The sequence below is a fragment of the Fragaria vesca genome, linkage group LG7, assembly GCF_000184155.1.
Source record: "Fragaria vesca subsp. vesca linkage group LG7, FraVesHawaii_1.0, whole genome shotgun sequence".
In the NCBI taxonomy this organism is placed as follows: domain Eukaryota; kingdom Viridiplantae; phylum Streptophyta; class Magnoliopsida; order Rosales; family Rosaceae; genus Fragaria; species Fragaria vesca.
This window is the reverse complement of record NC_020497.1, coordinates 4,188,914-4,204,429: the sequence shown is the minus strand read 5'-3', so window position 1 is coordinate 4,204,429 and position 15,516 is coordinate 4,188,914. Positions and strand designations below refer to the sequence as shown.

Genomic DNA, 15,516 nt, shown 5'->3' with positions numbered 1-15,516 from the left:
AGGGATGAAGAAGCCACGACGACGAAGACTTTAAAAAAAAAAAGAAAAAAAAAGCCAAGACGAGGAGAAGATAGAGAGGCTTAACGTGCTTCTAAACGACATGTTTCATTAAATTAGTCATTAAATGAGTTTTAGTGGATTTTTGCTGAGGTGTCATGTTTTAGACCTTTGGATATTGGCTAAATGGATAGGATTTAAAGTCAAGGAGAAACAAGGATGAGAGGCAGCCAAGGAAAGAATCCTATCCATGGAAATGAGTGTAGAAGTTTGTACTAGTTGTAGTTCTTGGCTAAATGACATGAGTAGTAGGGTATGGTTGATCAAATTAATAACTTCATTTCTTTGGTAAGTCTAATAATATATTGGACGCGAGTTCTGCACGATAATTTGATTTGTCACATGTCTTTCGACAGAGGTCGAATCTCTCTCTGCCGCAGTCTCAACAGTAGTGTATCAGGTGTCCCCAAGAATTTATTCAAGTATACACTGGCGTGTTTTCGTTGCTAAATTGTGTTCTCATATAACTTAGGAATGGTCGAGGAAATGCATCTTTGTTTGTTTTTGGCTTGACAAGTACAAATTCCCTTCTCTTGTTTGCAAACAAAGAAAGAAGCACCAATCATTAACGACTATTGGAGTCTGCGGCAATAGTCACTGGAGTCTCATCACAGTTTAACTTCACAGGAGAAGTTGTCCTTGTTGATGATGTATTTCAAAATACAATGAGCAGATTGTTACTGAGTTTCACAATACATGGTCATTACCAACTACAGGCATAACTAGTTGATCATGTCTTTCAAAATCATTCCTTCTTCGGGCAACCGCATTTCATAAAGGGTGCTATCCATGAACATATTTTTAGTAAGTTTCTACTGCTTTCCGAGGGGAATCACTTATTCAGTAATAAGTACCCAGTATCTCTCTTTGTTTTTGTTGTTTTTGAATAAATGCCAGTTACCGAACAAAACTTTAGACTCCGCAGTTTGATGAATGAAACACCTTTTAGGGTAAAGATTGAAAAAAAGACATCTGCCTTACTCTTGCATGTGGAAACCTGATAATTATAAGCTGTTCCAGTACAGATGATAGCTCTGGAGTTACAATCAAGCTAAAACTAGCAGAGTCCTACAAGGAGATTCAACTATAGTAATACATATGCACTAACATGTCTTCTCAAAAAAGTTCCAATAAGTTGGTAAGAACTTTCTACCATGGCATAGTTGGTTGGTCTGAGCATATGATGCGAATCACAGGTAGAAACCATTCTTCAGGAGGATTGATTCCCATCATCAATACCTTGGAGCTGCAAAAATACCAGAACGTAAATATCAGACTTTTAATAGTTAGTTTTAAAGACACCGAATAAAGTGCAGAATCCCGTTAAATAAAATCTAGCAAGCTTTGTTATCTCTCTGTTTCGCTTAATAGTCAGCCTTACATCTTGGGGTTCATTTTACAAGCCTCAGAAGTAACATCAATGTCATCACCCCATAACTTTACGAGTACATCTATCTGGTCAAAAACCTAACAGCAATATCACTTTCTCCAATTAACAATACTTCTGTAACACAGGTGTCTAGCTTACCTCCACCGATTGTTGCTTCAGGCAACCGTTCAATTGAGTACTTGTGTTGAGTGATATACATGATCGGCACACCAGGGATCTGCACATAAATAAGCCAATTTACACAGAGGTCTAGTGTCATATAACATGGTTCCAAAATGCAAACTACTGTATCACCTTTCGGATCCTTCGCTTTAAATCTCTATCACATGTAGCGACAATGTAGCATTTATGCTGTTCACAACAAGGTCAATGACAGTCCTTAAAAATTAGAATATGACAATCACTAAAACCACTCTAAAGCAAAAGAGAATATAGAATAGGCAACTAGATAATGCACATCCAGTATTTGCAATAAACTTTGAAATCAAACAGCATACACTACTATTTTAGGATATATGAATTATTGTTTCAAAGTCCACTTTTTGTTTATGATATGTGCCATCCAACATTAGATGCTGTGGTCTAAGTAACTGATTAAATTTGCACATGAAGAATGTGAAGGAGATCTGTGACAGTTGAGACACATTAGTGAATAACTATGATGCAACAGTCTGAAATCTGCAAACATCCAGTGTTCACTTTTTCTTTTATAAATATCAATTAACATACAGAACTATAATTATAGAACAGCATTGTCTAGTCCAATAAGGGCTGGAAAAAATGTTTGTGGCTTTATGAACCTTAAATATTTACTTAAAACAGGTAAACAAAAAACCTTAAAATGGCGTAGGATAATTTTCATTTGCAAAAGAGAACAGGACTATCTCTAAATGAGAAGAATCTTGGCCTCTTATGTGTAGAAGGTCAAGCCAAGTTGATATGGACAAAATGAAGCACGCTTCAACCAGAAACTTTAACGATTATTATCATCATACAACAGATTGTTAACAATTTCGATCATACTACATATGAACACCTTAATTATATTGTAGATGAAGATAACCTAAAAAGCCACAGCCTTCACCCCCGCAACTCTCTATCAGAAAATCAAGGGCAGACGTCTAAACACTCCAAAAGGCAAACAAGAAAACAAAGAGCAGTTACAGGGGATTAAATACCTGGGTGACTCTCTCAACAAGACAGTCATCAGCATAGGTTCCTTTATGAGTACACAGTAGTCTCTCAAAACGGGGATCTTTAGCAATCCTGTCAAAATAGAAAACTATTTTAGTAAAGAAAGCCTCGGCACTTGAACAAGATAAAGTATCAATGCTCAATCAGTGAAGTCAAAGATGTCTCATTTTATTTTTCATCTTTGGTTCAGAACAAGTAGTGTGCAATGATATAATATATAAGCTATTACAGAAATTTAGCACAATCAAATAAACCTAACTAGTGAAAAGAAGGTGGAAGAAACTGATTGAAAGGAATGAAATAGGAGAGCAGTGCAGCTCATGCATAACAAATATTCAAATTCGTACCCTTTTGCTCATGAAAACAACTTGTAGAAAACATAGGATTTACCTCAGAGCTACACGATATTTCTGACCCAACTTCTCAAGCTCTGCCATTACACAGTCTGTGATACAAGGAGTGCCTGTAAATTCAAAAGACAGATAAACCATTAGTGAACAATAAACAAAAGCAAAATGGAACATCCCCCTTCATTCTCTATCAAAAGTTTTAGTGACTATAATAAACTCACAAATTCCTCTGAATCATTCTTGTCATAAAACTCTAACATTCAAAACCAATTCCTAATAAACACTAAACAATAACACAAGTGAATAACTCTTAAGACTCACACTTTGCATAGAGGCAGTCCATCATCCCCTTCTCCAAATCCAACTGCGGAAACCGAAACAAAAACAATCAAATTTGACCCAATATAGAAATTTTAGCACGCAGTATCTCATGCATATAACAATTAGACACTCGCCTTGTTCTGGATAGAGAAATTGATGAAGTTGGTATCAACCAAAACCCGGTAAGGCGGCCCCAAAGCAGTGTTGTACTCAAAGAACAAAGCCGAAGGAACATTCGGCCTATATTACAAAAACACAAAATGTAAAACCCAACAAAACAAAATCGTCAAATTCAAACAAAATCTGCCAAAACTTGATAAACAAAAGCTTACACATTTCTGGGCAGCTTTTCTTTGCTGATATCCTTCTTCTTTGGATTCAAGACCTCCTCTTTGTAACTGAAACCAACACCCAGAGCGAAGAACAGATGAAATTATTAGTCTTTAAGCACAAAAGTGGAAGAACTAAACACAAGTAAGAATGAAAGGGTTTACTTTTTGATGGCTTTTTTGGTGACCACCTTCTTCATGACTGCGAATTTGGGGCCTTTCTTTGCCTTCCCCATCTCTCTTTTGGATCACAGAGCAAACCAAGATGAACAATTCGGGTTCTGGAGCAAGACCCTAAAACCCTTTTGTTCTCTGTGTTAGATAAACCCTAGTAAAGACCAGAGAGAGAGGATGGAGAAGACCGATTCGCGTCCGATACGGCCGGGTGCGTATCCTTAAATAAACTGAATTATGGGGGTAATAATGACTTTTCATCTTAGTCTAATAGAATTAGTGGGTCGCATAGGCGGACTGGGCCAATGCGGGCTAGGTGGAGTTCGTGTCGGGCTAGGCGGTACTTATGCTGGTTGGGCCTAAGCAGGCTGGTCGGCCCACTTAAAAATCTTCTATTTTTAGACACTTGCTCTAGGAGAACTCTAACGAAACCTCAAGTATGAATGATTCTCAAAATCAAATCATATCATGAAACATTAGAAGGAGAACATAAGTACATATATAACTGTGATAAATTTGAACTAGTAAAATTGTGAAAACCACCAAATGTGGATTACAATTTGCTTGAAGGAAAAAGGTTCAGGCATCTTCTTCGGATGGAACATCACCAGGCAAAGTGAATATTTTCTTGAATTGGAAGGATCCATTAACATAAAGGTTTTCGATTCGAAAAAATCGTTCTATAAAAAGGATTCCAAAAGCAAAGCTAAATGTGGAACCAAAAAGGTAGTAAGATTGTGTACTATATATGGACTGAATCATGAGTAAACCTTGTTCTGTATAGCCTTCAAATTCAAGAAAGTGCATGTGAGCAATTCAGGGTTTTATGTCCTACGAAAAAAGACAATCTCATCATTGTTATATTGACACTGAAAAGAGCTATGATTTCTTTAGCTAACATCCACACAATGAAAGCTTGAAACCCAGCAAACATACAGTGCTAAGTTCAGTTATGCAGTTGGTTTGATTAGCAATAAAAAGGAAATAGGATAAATATATATGCTGCAATTCTTTACTATGCCCAGAAGAAGAATAAGCCCTATGTTTTGGAAGGAAAGAACACAACCCTATGATCTTTATGTTCGTTTTGAGGTTTTGAGGCCAATGAGGCTACATGAATTTTGCTCCCAATAGAACTTGTCTGTTCTAGGCCAGACAGAAAATAGCATTGCCTTGGGGATAATCACTACTTCTCATCGTGTCATAATCCATTAGTAACTATTGTTTACGTTTTGAATCATTATGTACCAATATATAATCCAAGGGAGATGGTGTGTACGGATCTGGACATGTATTGCTAGTTTTTGTAGTGAAGGTTTAATTTGGATAAGTATATTTGGACTTTTACCTGGCTTCTTCAACTAGGCCAGAGAACTTCTAGATTTGTATGAGTTGAAGGATGCGATGGTGCACGTGAAGGTCAAGTACTCAAGCGAGAGGAGGAGCTTTCAGCCTGCAGCTTCATCCTCAGACACACGAGTACTCGTCCAAATGAATCTTCAGTTTTCCCTGTAACTGACGCAGCTGGGCGTATGTTGGTCTTCATCAGATGTGAATGTTCCAGTTTTAGAAGTTAGAACACTGATAAAATATCCCTATTCCTTATGGTCTAAAAGTTTGAGGAGATTCTATAACAGCTTTAACCAAACACTTTTACTGTTTTATGATTCTATAACAGAACATGTATATTAGGCAGCAAAACTAATTGGGTTTAGACCTTCATTAGAGCAGTAATTTCACATTTCAGTATAAAAAATTACTGCATACAAAACATTATTCTCTCATTCTAAAGATCGTCTATACTTAAGTACTGATAGTAATTAGGATCATACAACTTATTCAAACGGTTTAAACCATTAGAATATTACTAAGCCAACTTGAGACTTTTATTTTACTTATTGTAACACCATTTCATATATAGTCATCATGACTTGGATTAAACACTGCCTATAACTTTAGAACTGTAACCAGTCTTAATATCTTCAAACCTATCATAGAGCATGATACCTCCATACTTAGCAGACTTCTTAACAAAAGGCAACACTTGGTTGATCAGATCACCTGTAGACACATAACCATCCCCAGCAGCTGCTTTAGAAGCTGGAAGCCCAACAAAGAATTGACCGGCTTGTATAGATGAAGTCCACTTATTCCAAGAGTTCCTGAAGGCATTAGGATTGCTAGTAGTGAACTCACACTGTGGATTGTTGTAGAATTGAACCCAAACATAGTCAAATAAGCCAGTGGATAATGCACCATTAACAAACTGGTCTGGAAATGGGCACTGTGGTGCTGCTCCTAAGTACACTTTCTTCCCTCTTTGGCTATACTGTGACAACTTCCTAGCAAGTGTATCGTAGTGTGATCCGCCTTTCTCAATGTCGAAATCTACCCCGTCCAAAACGGCGTCACCTAGAGGCCTTGAGCTGGATTGCCCTCCCAAGAAGTTATTCCATATGTAGTCTGCTACTTTCCCGGCATCAGCATCTGATGATAGTCCATAGTTCCCATCAGCACCACCAATGGAAAGGAGGACCTTGATGCCTTTGCTTTGGCAATGTTTTATGTCTGTGCTCAGGTTTACGCAACCCCTTGATCTTGGATCGCAATGACCGGCTAAGTTGATCTGAGGTGTTTGGCCATTGCCATATTGTGAGAGGAATGCTATGTTTACGATACGATATCTTCCTGAGTCACATGCTGCTGTGAGTGAGCCTTCTCCCTCATTTTGGCCCCAGTAAACTACAATGGATCCGGCGTAAGAGTTTGAGACAAAGACATGGAGGATTACTAGTAAGACAGTGAGAGCTTGAGAGCACGACTTGGTGGACATGGCAGCCATACTTGCTCTCTGTATTTATTTTTCTTGAGAAGATATCTGCTCTCTTATGAATTTGGTATTTGAGTATCTATATTTATGGACTTGGATATGCATGCATGGTTTCTGAAAAATCTGTCCAAAGTTCTTAGTCAATTTTTTAGTGTATGTTCTTCATTTTTATTAGTCAACTTTGTGAACTTGGCTGCTTGAATTCTTGCCAAACTCTGATAATTTCCTACAGAAAAAGTAGTATGGGAGTTTTAGATAAGGACTAGCCAATTATTCATGGAATTTTGCAGAGGTTGATCTCCGGCCATTTCCCAATGGCCAACTAGCACTAGTGTAACAAAATTTGTCTCCACAGATAACACCCTAAGTATTGAGTTCGGACTTCTCTGTATTCTTTCACATAAATAGCTTCCGAAATATATAGATTGAGTCATTGAGAAGTTCGTTTTGGAAGGTCAATATAAATTCAAAACCACAAGCAGGTTACTAGAAATATGTAAGAACAAAGAAAGATGGAATATGTGACGGAACCCATATGCATGCACACAATTTTCTTTTTTTTTTTTTTTTTTTTTGAATAAGGGCTAAGCGACCGCCTTAATAGCTTAACCATTAATGAAACCACAAAATACAAAGAGGGGGACATAAAGCCTAAACCCTAAATTGCCTAAACATCCTAAAATAATATCAGGGGTTTTCAATCATATGCATTATAACAAGTACCATTCAGCAAGAAGTGTGTCATTGGTTACTCCATTTACTTTACAAATTTAGTAACATACCGGAAAGACAATGCTCATGCAAAGCCATAAGTTACTATATATATCTAACAGCTTTCCTTCCATGTTGCCATTGAAAGATAGTATCAGTGACACTAAATTTCATCTTGCACATAATTTTCTTCCTAATACAACAAAAAATAACATAACTTCTGTTACAATATAATAGTGATTTTGGCCCAACAATATTGAGTTTGGTGACTGGAGTCTAGACTTTAGAGAGATGTGCTTTGGATCGGTGCCAATTCTACAACGGCATCACTAAAGAGAGTAAGAGAACTGAGAACCTAGCTAGGTTAGTTTATTCACTGCCCATTCTAAACTCTAAAACAGCATCATGACGACGTAGGTGAGAATTAGGCAGGGTTTAGCAAGAGTTTGGGCGTGTAGGGCGGCTAAACCCGAGAGAAGTTCTGCTCAAAATCTCTACAAGTCGGATATGTACAGTGTACTATGGATCCTATGTCACCAGTATCAATTGATTTCAGTGATATGAAGTTTTGGTACCCTTGAAAGGAAGGTACGTGGTTCATGTAGAAATTTCTTTGACTCTTTACCTCTTAATATCCTTCTACTTTGTTTGCATTTCGTATTTGGGTAATTCGTAAATGATTAATTAGATGTGTGATGGAGAAAAAGTAAAATGGATTTGTATTCACATACATGCGATCGAATTATACAGGGTTTAGAGGTAAGGGATTTAGACGATTAGGTTTTAGGGTTTGGTAACGGGGTAATGGCTCATGGTTTACAGGTCTACAGTTCAGTACTTCTGGTGTCTTTGAAGAAGGCAATTGCCGGAGACACTCACCTAGGCGGTGAAGACATTCATAGAAAATTGGTCAACTTTCGTGTCCAGGAATTTCAAGAGGAAGCATAAAGTGGGTGCATGCGAGTGGAAACTCCAAGGCGAGGCTAGCTATTAGAGGTATAGAAATGCATGTGAGAAAGCAAAGAGGAGGCTTTCATTTGTTGCAATATATTGATTGATTTTTCTGGTTTATAATTGCAGATGGCATCATTTGAATCAAATTCGATCGGTTCTTGCCAAAGTATATTTGATCAGAACAAATCAAGCATTACCAGATCTGTAAGTTTTCTTTTCTTTTTTTGTTTTCTTTTTCTTGAATTATATATGATTCCTTTACTTTGTTCGATCTAATGGTTTCTTGGAGGTTTTTTTTCTTCATTTTCTTAACCAGCTATCAGATCGTACGTTTACCTGTTACTGTTGTATGTCTTAAGATTGTATGCATCAGAAATACAGAATAAAATTTACAGTATATATAAGATGATAAAATTCAAACAAGAATGCACAGAGAGTACTAAACAATAAGATACGTACGTATTCTAAGACATCAAACTGTAGTTCAAGATTTCAATTAAGAGCATTTACCTTCGAGAGAGACTCAAACTAATAAGAGGGCCATTTTGAAAGTTTAGGCCATACACCGTACACTGCCCTTAAACCTCTATTTTACTTATTATATATTGTGTCTGGTGCTTCAATATCACACACATTGTTTAATTTTCAAACTATAATGACTTACAATTAACTTGCATCTAAGAGGCATGTATGAACTCGATCAGAAACGTGAGGACTTGATATGCTTGCCCCATGAAGTCCATGAATCTGACGTTTATTAGATAGTAACGTTAAACATGCAAGAAGTTAGCACTTAGCACCAAGACTTGTCCTGGATAAACTTAGTTAGCTGTATAGGATCATATTTTCCTCCCTAAAACGTCTTTGTAGTTCTTACCGTCTAAATAAGTTGCATCATTTTCTGGACTTCAGGGTTCCCGCAGCATGAGAACAACGTATACTTCAGGTTTCTATATATAGCTTCTTAGTTTAGACATATATGTAAACTTCCACAATTTTCATGGAATCAAATTGTTGTCTTGTTGACTTCAGTTCAAGCCGTTATGCCTCAACTTCTATACAGCTAGGAAATATTGGATCTATCGATAACAGTTGTTGCCTCATGCATGTATGAACTAGCTGGGATCGATGCTCTCGACCCTTGAGACTTTAGAAGTGTTTAGTCCTCAACCACATCACTTCAGACATAGGCATAGATCCGCACAAAGATGCATGATTACAGTAGAAGATCAGCGCTTTGATTAGTTAACATATATAATAGCTGTTTACTTCAAACTCAACTCTAATTTTACTTTTATCATCATAACTTTGATATGTTATTTTATCCCCATTATCTAGTCCTAATCTCTTTACTCATTTAGGCATTTAGCTATGAATAGTTGAATACCATATATGAGGAATTAAACCAAGTAGAACAATTGCAAAAGAAAAGAAAGTTTAGTATAAGATAAGGATAATGAGGTTAATTATTAGAGGAAGAAGATAGTTAAGTCATCACTGTTAACTATATGATAGGTTTATAGCAATTTAGTCGCAAAGGCATTTTCTGTCATTCTACATTCTAAGCCTTGTATGTGATTGTTGCAACTCTCATTCTCTATCTATCGATCGAGTCTATATCACAATGTAGCCCCCAAAGAGTACGTATTTGCTTCTTTTTACATTTTCTGCATTTTCCTTTCAATAATCTATGAATTCTATCAATATGATCACTACTTAGTCACTACTATCATTGTCGTTTGTTGTTGGTGAATGATGGCTAATTAGAATGATTAACACCAGTGTTATAATTCAATTCTCACTGGTATACAGGTCTTTTTTTTGTCATATTTATTTATTTATTTCGAAAATTCCTTATTTCCTTGACTTCCGGCCAGTTCCTGCAACACTTCTGAGTTCTGACAACCAAAGTACCAAACCACATTCCCCATGTATATTTTCTCTGGACATATATGTAGACTTCCACAAGTCTCTTGTAAACGTATTCTTGACGTACGTAGGGGATTCGATCGTTCCATATTTCCAACTTCTAATTTACGTTTAGAAACCATCAAACTAAAAAGAAAGCTGCTAGATATGGATCTATCTAAGACAGTTGTTGTTGATGAAATAGCTACGATGCTCTCATGACTTTTTCTTTTCTTTTTTTCCGTTTAGGTTCCCAGCGGTGTCACTTTAGACAGCACAGGCACCAAAAATATTAGCAAATTAAAGAGACTGTAACATAATAGCTATCCTTAATTAGAGCTTGAATTTTGGCTTACAGCTCTGGTGTACATGTTCACTTTTAGCATCATCAGAATCATCAGAAAGTCGTGCATGTCACTACTTTGTCCCGATTATTTAGTCCTAATCTAGTTTGCCTATGATTTTCCTGAGCAACTCACACCGATCGAATGGAAAAGAATCGACGTGTAAGAAAAGAAAGTTTAGAAATAGAAGGGTAGGAGGTTCACAGGAAGGAGATAGTTCAGGGCATTATTATATATTTGTTACTCATGGTACTTCATTGTGAATGAATTTATTGGGATTAATTAAATCATATCATCATATGGAGATTTAACTGCAAGCTTAAGTTTAGTTTAATTAGGTAAAAGGTTTAGCTGTAAGTTGATTGTTGATGGAAGGCATAATATCAGTCTGCTGTTACGAAAGAGGATAAGATTTGGTGATCGAAGGGAGTTTGGTGAACCAATTCATGCACGCCCCTACCTCACTCAAAGTCATGAATATCTTTCAGAGCGTGAGTTTAGAAAAGTGAAGCTTAGACTTAGAGAGATCACTTCGAAATAGGAGGAGGCTTAGGGGGTTGAGAACACAGGTTTGTTAGTTGGTGTTCTAAAGCAGCATCAGTACGGGACTAGGGAGAGAGCTGGGCTAGGGTTGAGAAGATGAATTTGTAGAAATGCCTCAATATTTGTTAGTTGCTATATATGTTGTTGGCTTCTCGTATTTGTTTTGATTGGTTGTTTTAGCATTTGAACTTGTAGAAATGCCTCAAAATTTGGAATCATAAATTCATATTCAGATCTCGGCAATGTAAACCTTAGGATCGAAGCAATACTTCAAGATTTCATGAGCATTAACTTTATGATAGAATGAAACTGATGAAAGAGCAGAACTTATCATTCTTCTTATTTTAAGCCATTTATTACATAATGCTTGGATTACATATACAGTACCAAATTGGCAGATTATAACTAGGTAACAAGGGGGGCTTTGATTATACAAAGTTACAAACTGCTTTAAGTTCAAGAGAGCTAGAGCATGCTATACCCATGACTTTATTTTACATATAGTAAGTCATTATTCTGATGGATATTCTTGGCTCAAGTTAAATACTGCCTTGGATTTGAGTACTATATCCGGTCTGGATATCTTGAAACCTATCATAGAGCATGACACCTCCATACTTGCCAGACATCTTAACAAATGGTAACACCTGGTTTATCATATCATTTGAAGGCACATACCCACTGCCAGCAGCTGCCTGCGAAGCTGGAAGCCCGACAAAGAAGAATCTAGCGTCTATGTTGTTCCATTGGTTCCATGAGTTCTTGAAGGTATCAAAATTACTAGAGCTATATTCACATTGTGGGTTGTTGTAGAATTGAACCCAAACATAATCAAATAGGCCTGTAGTTAATGCACCGTTGAGGAGCTGGTCAGGAAATGGGCATTGTGGTGCTGCAGATAAGAGTACCTTTCGGCTACTTGTGCTATACTCGGATAACTTCCTAGCCAGTGCATCATAGTGAGGTACACCCATCTCAATGTCGAAATCCACCCCATCTAAGACCGCGTCACCTAAAGGCCTCGAGTTTGATTGTCCTCCTAAGAAGTTATTCCAAATGTAGTCTGCTACACGCCTAGCATCATCTTCATCTGATAGTGTGTAGCTCCCACCGGCACCACCAATTGAAAGCAGGACCTTAATCCCTTGGTTTTGGCAGTTTCTGACTTCATTGCTGAAGCGTTGGCAGCCATTGGATGCCGGATCACAGTGATCGGCTAGGTTGATTAAAGGAGTTTGGCCATTGCCAAATTGGGAGAGAAATGCAATGTTGACGATTTCATATCTCCCCGATGCACATGTGTCTGTTAGTGTGCCCTCGCCTCCATTTTGACCCCAGTAAACCACAATGCTTGCAGCACATGACTTGGAAACCAAGGAAGGGAGAATGAGAAGGAAGATAATGAGAGCTTGAGAACAAAACTTGGTGATCAAGGCAGCCATAGTGGTTCTCTGATATGAGTTTGATATGTTTTGTGGGATTTTATAGACATACAATTGCAGCTCACCGATTTGTTAAACTTCCTTGAAATAAAGCTTGTCGACATGGTTGGTCACTTGGTCGAGCAGTGTAGACACGTTGCTGAACGGGCTACACAAGTGGTATCCAAAGACTTTTTTTTTCTTGGTCAATTTTTGTGACTTGCAATAATTTTACAGCATTCCAAACTCGTCCTAAACCTCACTACAAGTTGGCCCTAAACAGACGACATGAGTCACATGACACCACTTTTTGGGAGAGAGATTTTCTTTTTGCCGATATGTGAGGGAGGGAATTAATTAGGTTGATATAGAGAACTCATAATTCTAGTTTTTTTTTTTGACAATATCAGGGTATCCAAGAACTAACCCCTCAGCGCTTGTGAAGTGCTTCAACTGTGCATTGCGCACGCCACAATACCTGGCCATTTTGACAATATTGTGATTCAAACGCGGGTTGGGGGCTCTCAACCTGCACGCTCTACCACTAGGCCACTTGTTTCCTAATCTACCGTCAAGGCCAGGGTGCGTGCAGCTAGAAATCTGTACTTTAGAGCTAATTAAAGAGAGATGCAGAGAACATGGAATATATATTGTTAGGTATTTGAATTGAAACTTGAACAATTATCCGTCATTTACATATGGAAAGAGTAAAACGATCCGCGCCTTATGTTAGTTTTTCTCTGCTTTCTGAACTTTAATCAGTAAATTGCCTTCATTTCCCTGCTAAAGTCAAGTTTACTGTTCCAAAGAATCTTACAAACTAATATCAACATCTTGCTAGCTTGACTTGACTTCAAGTCAAGCCCGAGTATTTGCTAGGAAACTTACCTTGCTCAAGTTATAACTTTTCTGAATCCGGTGGCATGCACCAATAATCTGTCCGGAAGTTATACCAAGTTATCACCCAGGTCCCAGCTTGTTGTCCTTTAAAAAATCTAAGATCGATCTGTACGTTATGTTTACTTGAAACAATTTTTACAGGTATATGATTTATATACGGACATGGTTTCTTGACTTCAGGTCAATCGTGTTATGAACTTATGATCTTCTACGTATATGCTCCCATTACTGGACCAAGACTTGTTCAGTATGATCGAGATTCATCGAAATCGTCAATTTGTTTGGTATTTGACAAAAGAATTTCTGACTGGCTTATCTTTTTTCTTTCTCGTTGCAAAATCTAGCAATGATCCATGATAAAAAAAAACTGAAGTTTTACATATACCTAGCAATAATTAGATCGATAATCTTGGCTCAAGTTTAATGCATCCTAGCTTGGATATTATTTTACACAATGACATTGTGGGTTGTCGAAGAAATGAACCCAAACATAGTCAGATATACTGATATAGGCCAGTAGTTACTGCAACATTCAGCTTCCGGTCAGGAAATAGGCATTGTGGTGCTGTAGAAAGAACACTTTTTGACTACTTGAGCTGCAATCAGATGACTATCCAGCGAGTGCAGCATAGTGAGGTTCGTCCTTCCATCAGGTCCTTCCATCAGGTCTCTAATTATCATAGACCTGAGCATGGCTTCCTAAAGTTAACCATCGGAAAAATTTCGAATGGATTGTACCAAGTGTCCTATGTGAAATTCTGATCAGATTGCTACCAAGTGCCTTAATAAACTTCAACTATGGGGCCGGTCCTGAAGAATTGAAAGCCCAGTGCGAAAAGAAAAGTTGGGCCCCTTATGTCAAAGTATATACTTTTTTCATTTTATTCGAGAAAAGTCTTATTTTTTCTCTAACAATAACTAATAAATAATATTGTTCATGCCGATGATTAAAATATCAAAATTATTGAAATATTGATATCATAATACAATAATAAAATTTTCGATTGAAAATTGAAAAAAATATTGAGATCAATAAAACTTCAACGAAAACTATAGAAACTGGGGCCTATAGAGACTTGTAAAATAACTTTAAGTCTTTATATCTTTAAAAATGTCCATTAGACCAACTATGTAATGTATTTCAAATGAAAATATGAAAAACATATTGTTTTGTAACTTTAAGTCTTTATTCTTTAAAAATGTCCATCAAACCAACTATGTAATGTATTTCAAATGAAAATATGAAAAAAAATATATATTGTTAGATAATAGGTTAGTATAGTGTAAGGTGAATTAGTATAGATCAGGGCTTCTTCAAATTTAATTCGAAGAATATTTATTTCTTTTTTCTTGAACAAGATGAATCTTAATGTTAATGTTTTACTAATTGTCATATATATAGGGCCCTTCTACTAAGGGATCCCTTTTTTTGACATATATGAGGGATCAAGCATTAGACCTACTTTTCAATCACATTTTTCAATCTTAACCGTTCAGTTTTTAGGTCCTAATATGTAGATCACTTATGCAAAATTTCATCCAAATTGGTGATCGTTAAGGTGTTCAAAACTGCGAATTAAAATTATAGGCATGAACGGTTCAGGTTTGGCAGATTTGATCCATCAATTGATTTCAGTTAGTTCGAAGCCTTAACGATCATCAAATGGGATGAAATTTTACAGAAATGATCTACATATATACATCTAAATATTGAACGGTGGAGATGTTGATATGTGATTGAAAAGTTGGTTTAATGTTTGATCCCTCATATATGTCAAAAAAAGGGATCCCTTAGTAGAAGGGCCCTGATATATATATATATATACAGTTTCCTTCCAGAGAGGGATCTCTATTTGAAATTAAAGTGCGGGACTCCTTATTTCGCTCATTTTCAGGTCGTATTCCCACATCTCAACCGTACAATGTCTAAAACACAGTGTGTAGATCATTCCTGCAAAGTTTCATCAAATTTGAAGATCATTTGAGTACCGAATTAGATTAAATAAATCAACAGAACAAAAGTTGTCCAAACAGAACCGTTCGTGTAAATTACAATTACGAAAGCTCAAATGATCTTCAAATTTGATGAA

At 36.8% G+C, this 15,516-nt stretch overlaps 3 protein-coding genes across 3 annotated transcripts; all 3 read right to left on the bottom strand.

Annotated features, from left to right (window-relative positions):
* Nucleotides 1-1,031: 1,031 nt before the first annotated feature.
* LOC101302294 (rRNA-processing protein FCF1 homolog) lies at nt 1,032-4,015 on the bottom strand. The gene is made up of 9 exons (XM_004306664.1): nt 3,807-4,015; nt 3,645-3,710; nt 3,447-3,552; nt 3,313-3,355; nt 3,032-3,104; nt 2,626-2,713; nt 1,742-1,798; nt 1,586-1,664; nt 1,032-1,303 (listed from the first exon to the last, which is right to left on the bottom strand). The coding sequence occupies exons 1-9, from the start codon at nt 3,875-3,877 to the stop codon at nt 1,290-1,292; spliced, it is 597 nt and encodes a 198-aa protein (XP_004306712.1). The 5' UTR covers nt 3,878-4,015; the 3' UTR covers nt 1,032-1,289.
* A 1,736-nt stretch (nt 4,016-5,751) lies between these two features.
* On the bottom strand, nt 5,752-6,648 carry LOC101302003 (basic endochitinase-like). The gene has a single exon (XM_004306663.1). The coding sequence runs from the start codon at nt 6,646-6,648 to the stop codon at nt 5,752-5,754; it is 897 nt and encodes a 298-aa protein (XP_004306711.1).
* A 4,771-nt stretch (nt 6,649-11,419) lies between these two features.
* LOC101301717 (basic endochitinase-like) lies at nt 11,420-12,557 on the bottom strand. Its single transcript, XM_004306662.1, has one exon. The coding sequence runs from the start codon at nt 12,545-12,547 to the stop codon at nt 11,645-11,647; it is 903 nt and encodes a 300-aa protein (XP_004306710.1). The 5' UTR covers nt 12,548-12,557; the 3' UTR covers nt 11,420-11,644.
* Between the last annotated feature and the right edge of the window lie 2,959 nt (nt 12,558-15,516).

Bases quoted from the DNA above. Each gene is read 5' to 3' on its own strand.
- LOC101302003 (XM_004306663.1), bottom strand. From the start codon at position 6,648: ATGTCCACCAAGTCGTGCTCTCAAGCTCTCACTGTCTTACTAGTAATC.
- LOC101301717 (XM_004306662.1), bottom strand. From the start codon at position 12,547: ATGGCTGCCTTGATCACCAAGTTTTGTTCTCAAGCTCTCATTATCTTC.
- LOC101302294 (XM_004306664.1), bottom strand. From the start codon at position 3,877: ATGGGGAAGGCAAAGAAAGGCCCCAAATTCGCAGTCATGAAGAAGGTG. The intron at 3,553-3,644 runs GTAAGCTTTTGT...TTTGTAATATAG, and splicing joins GAAAAGCTGCCCAGAAATGT to GCCGAATGTTCCTTCGGCTT. The intron at 3,356-3,446 runs GCGAGTGTCTAA...CGGTTTCCGCAG, and splicing joins ATTTCTCTATCCAGAACAAG to TTGGATTTGGAGAAGGGGAT.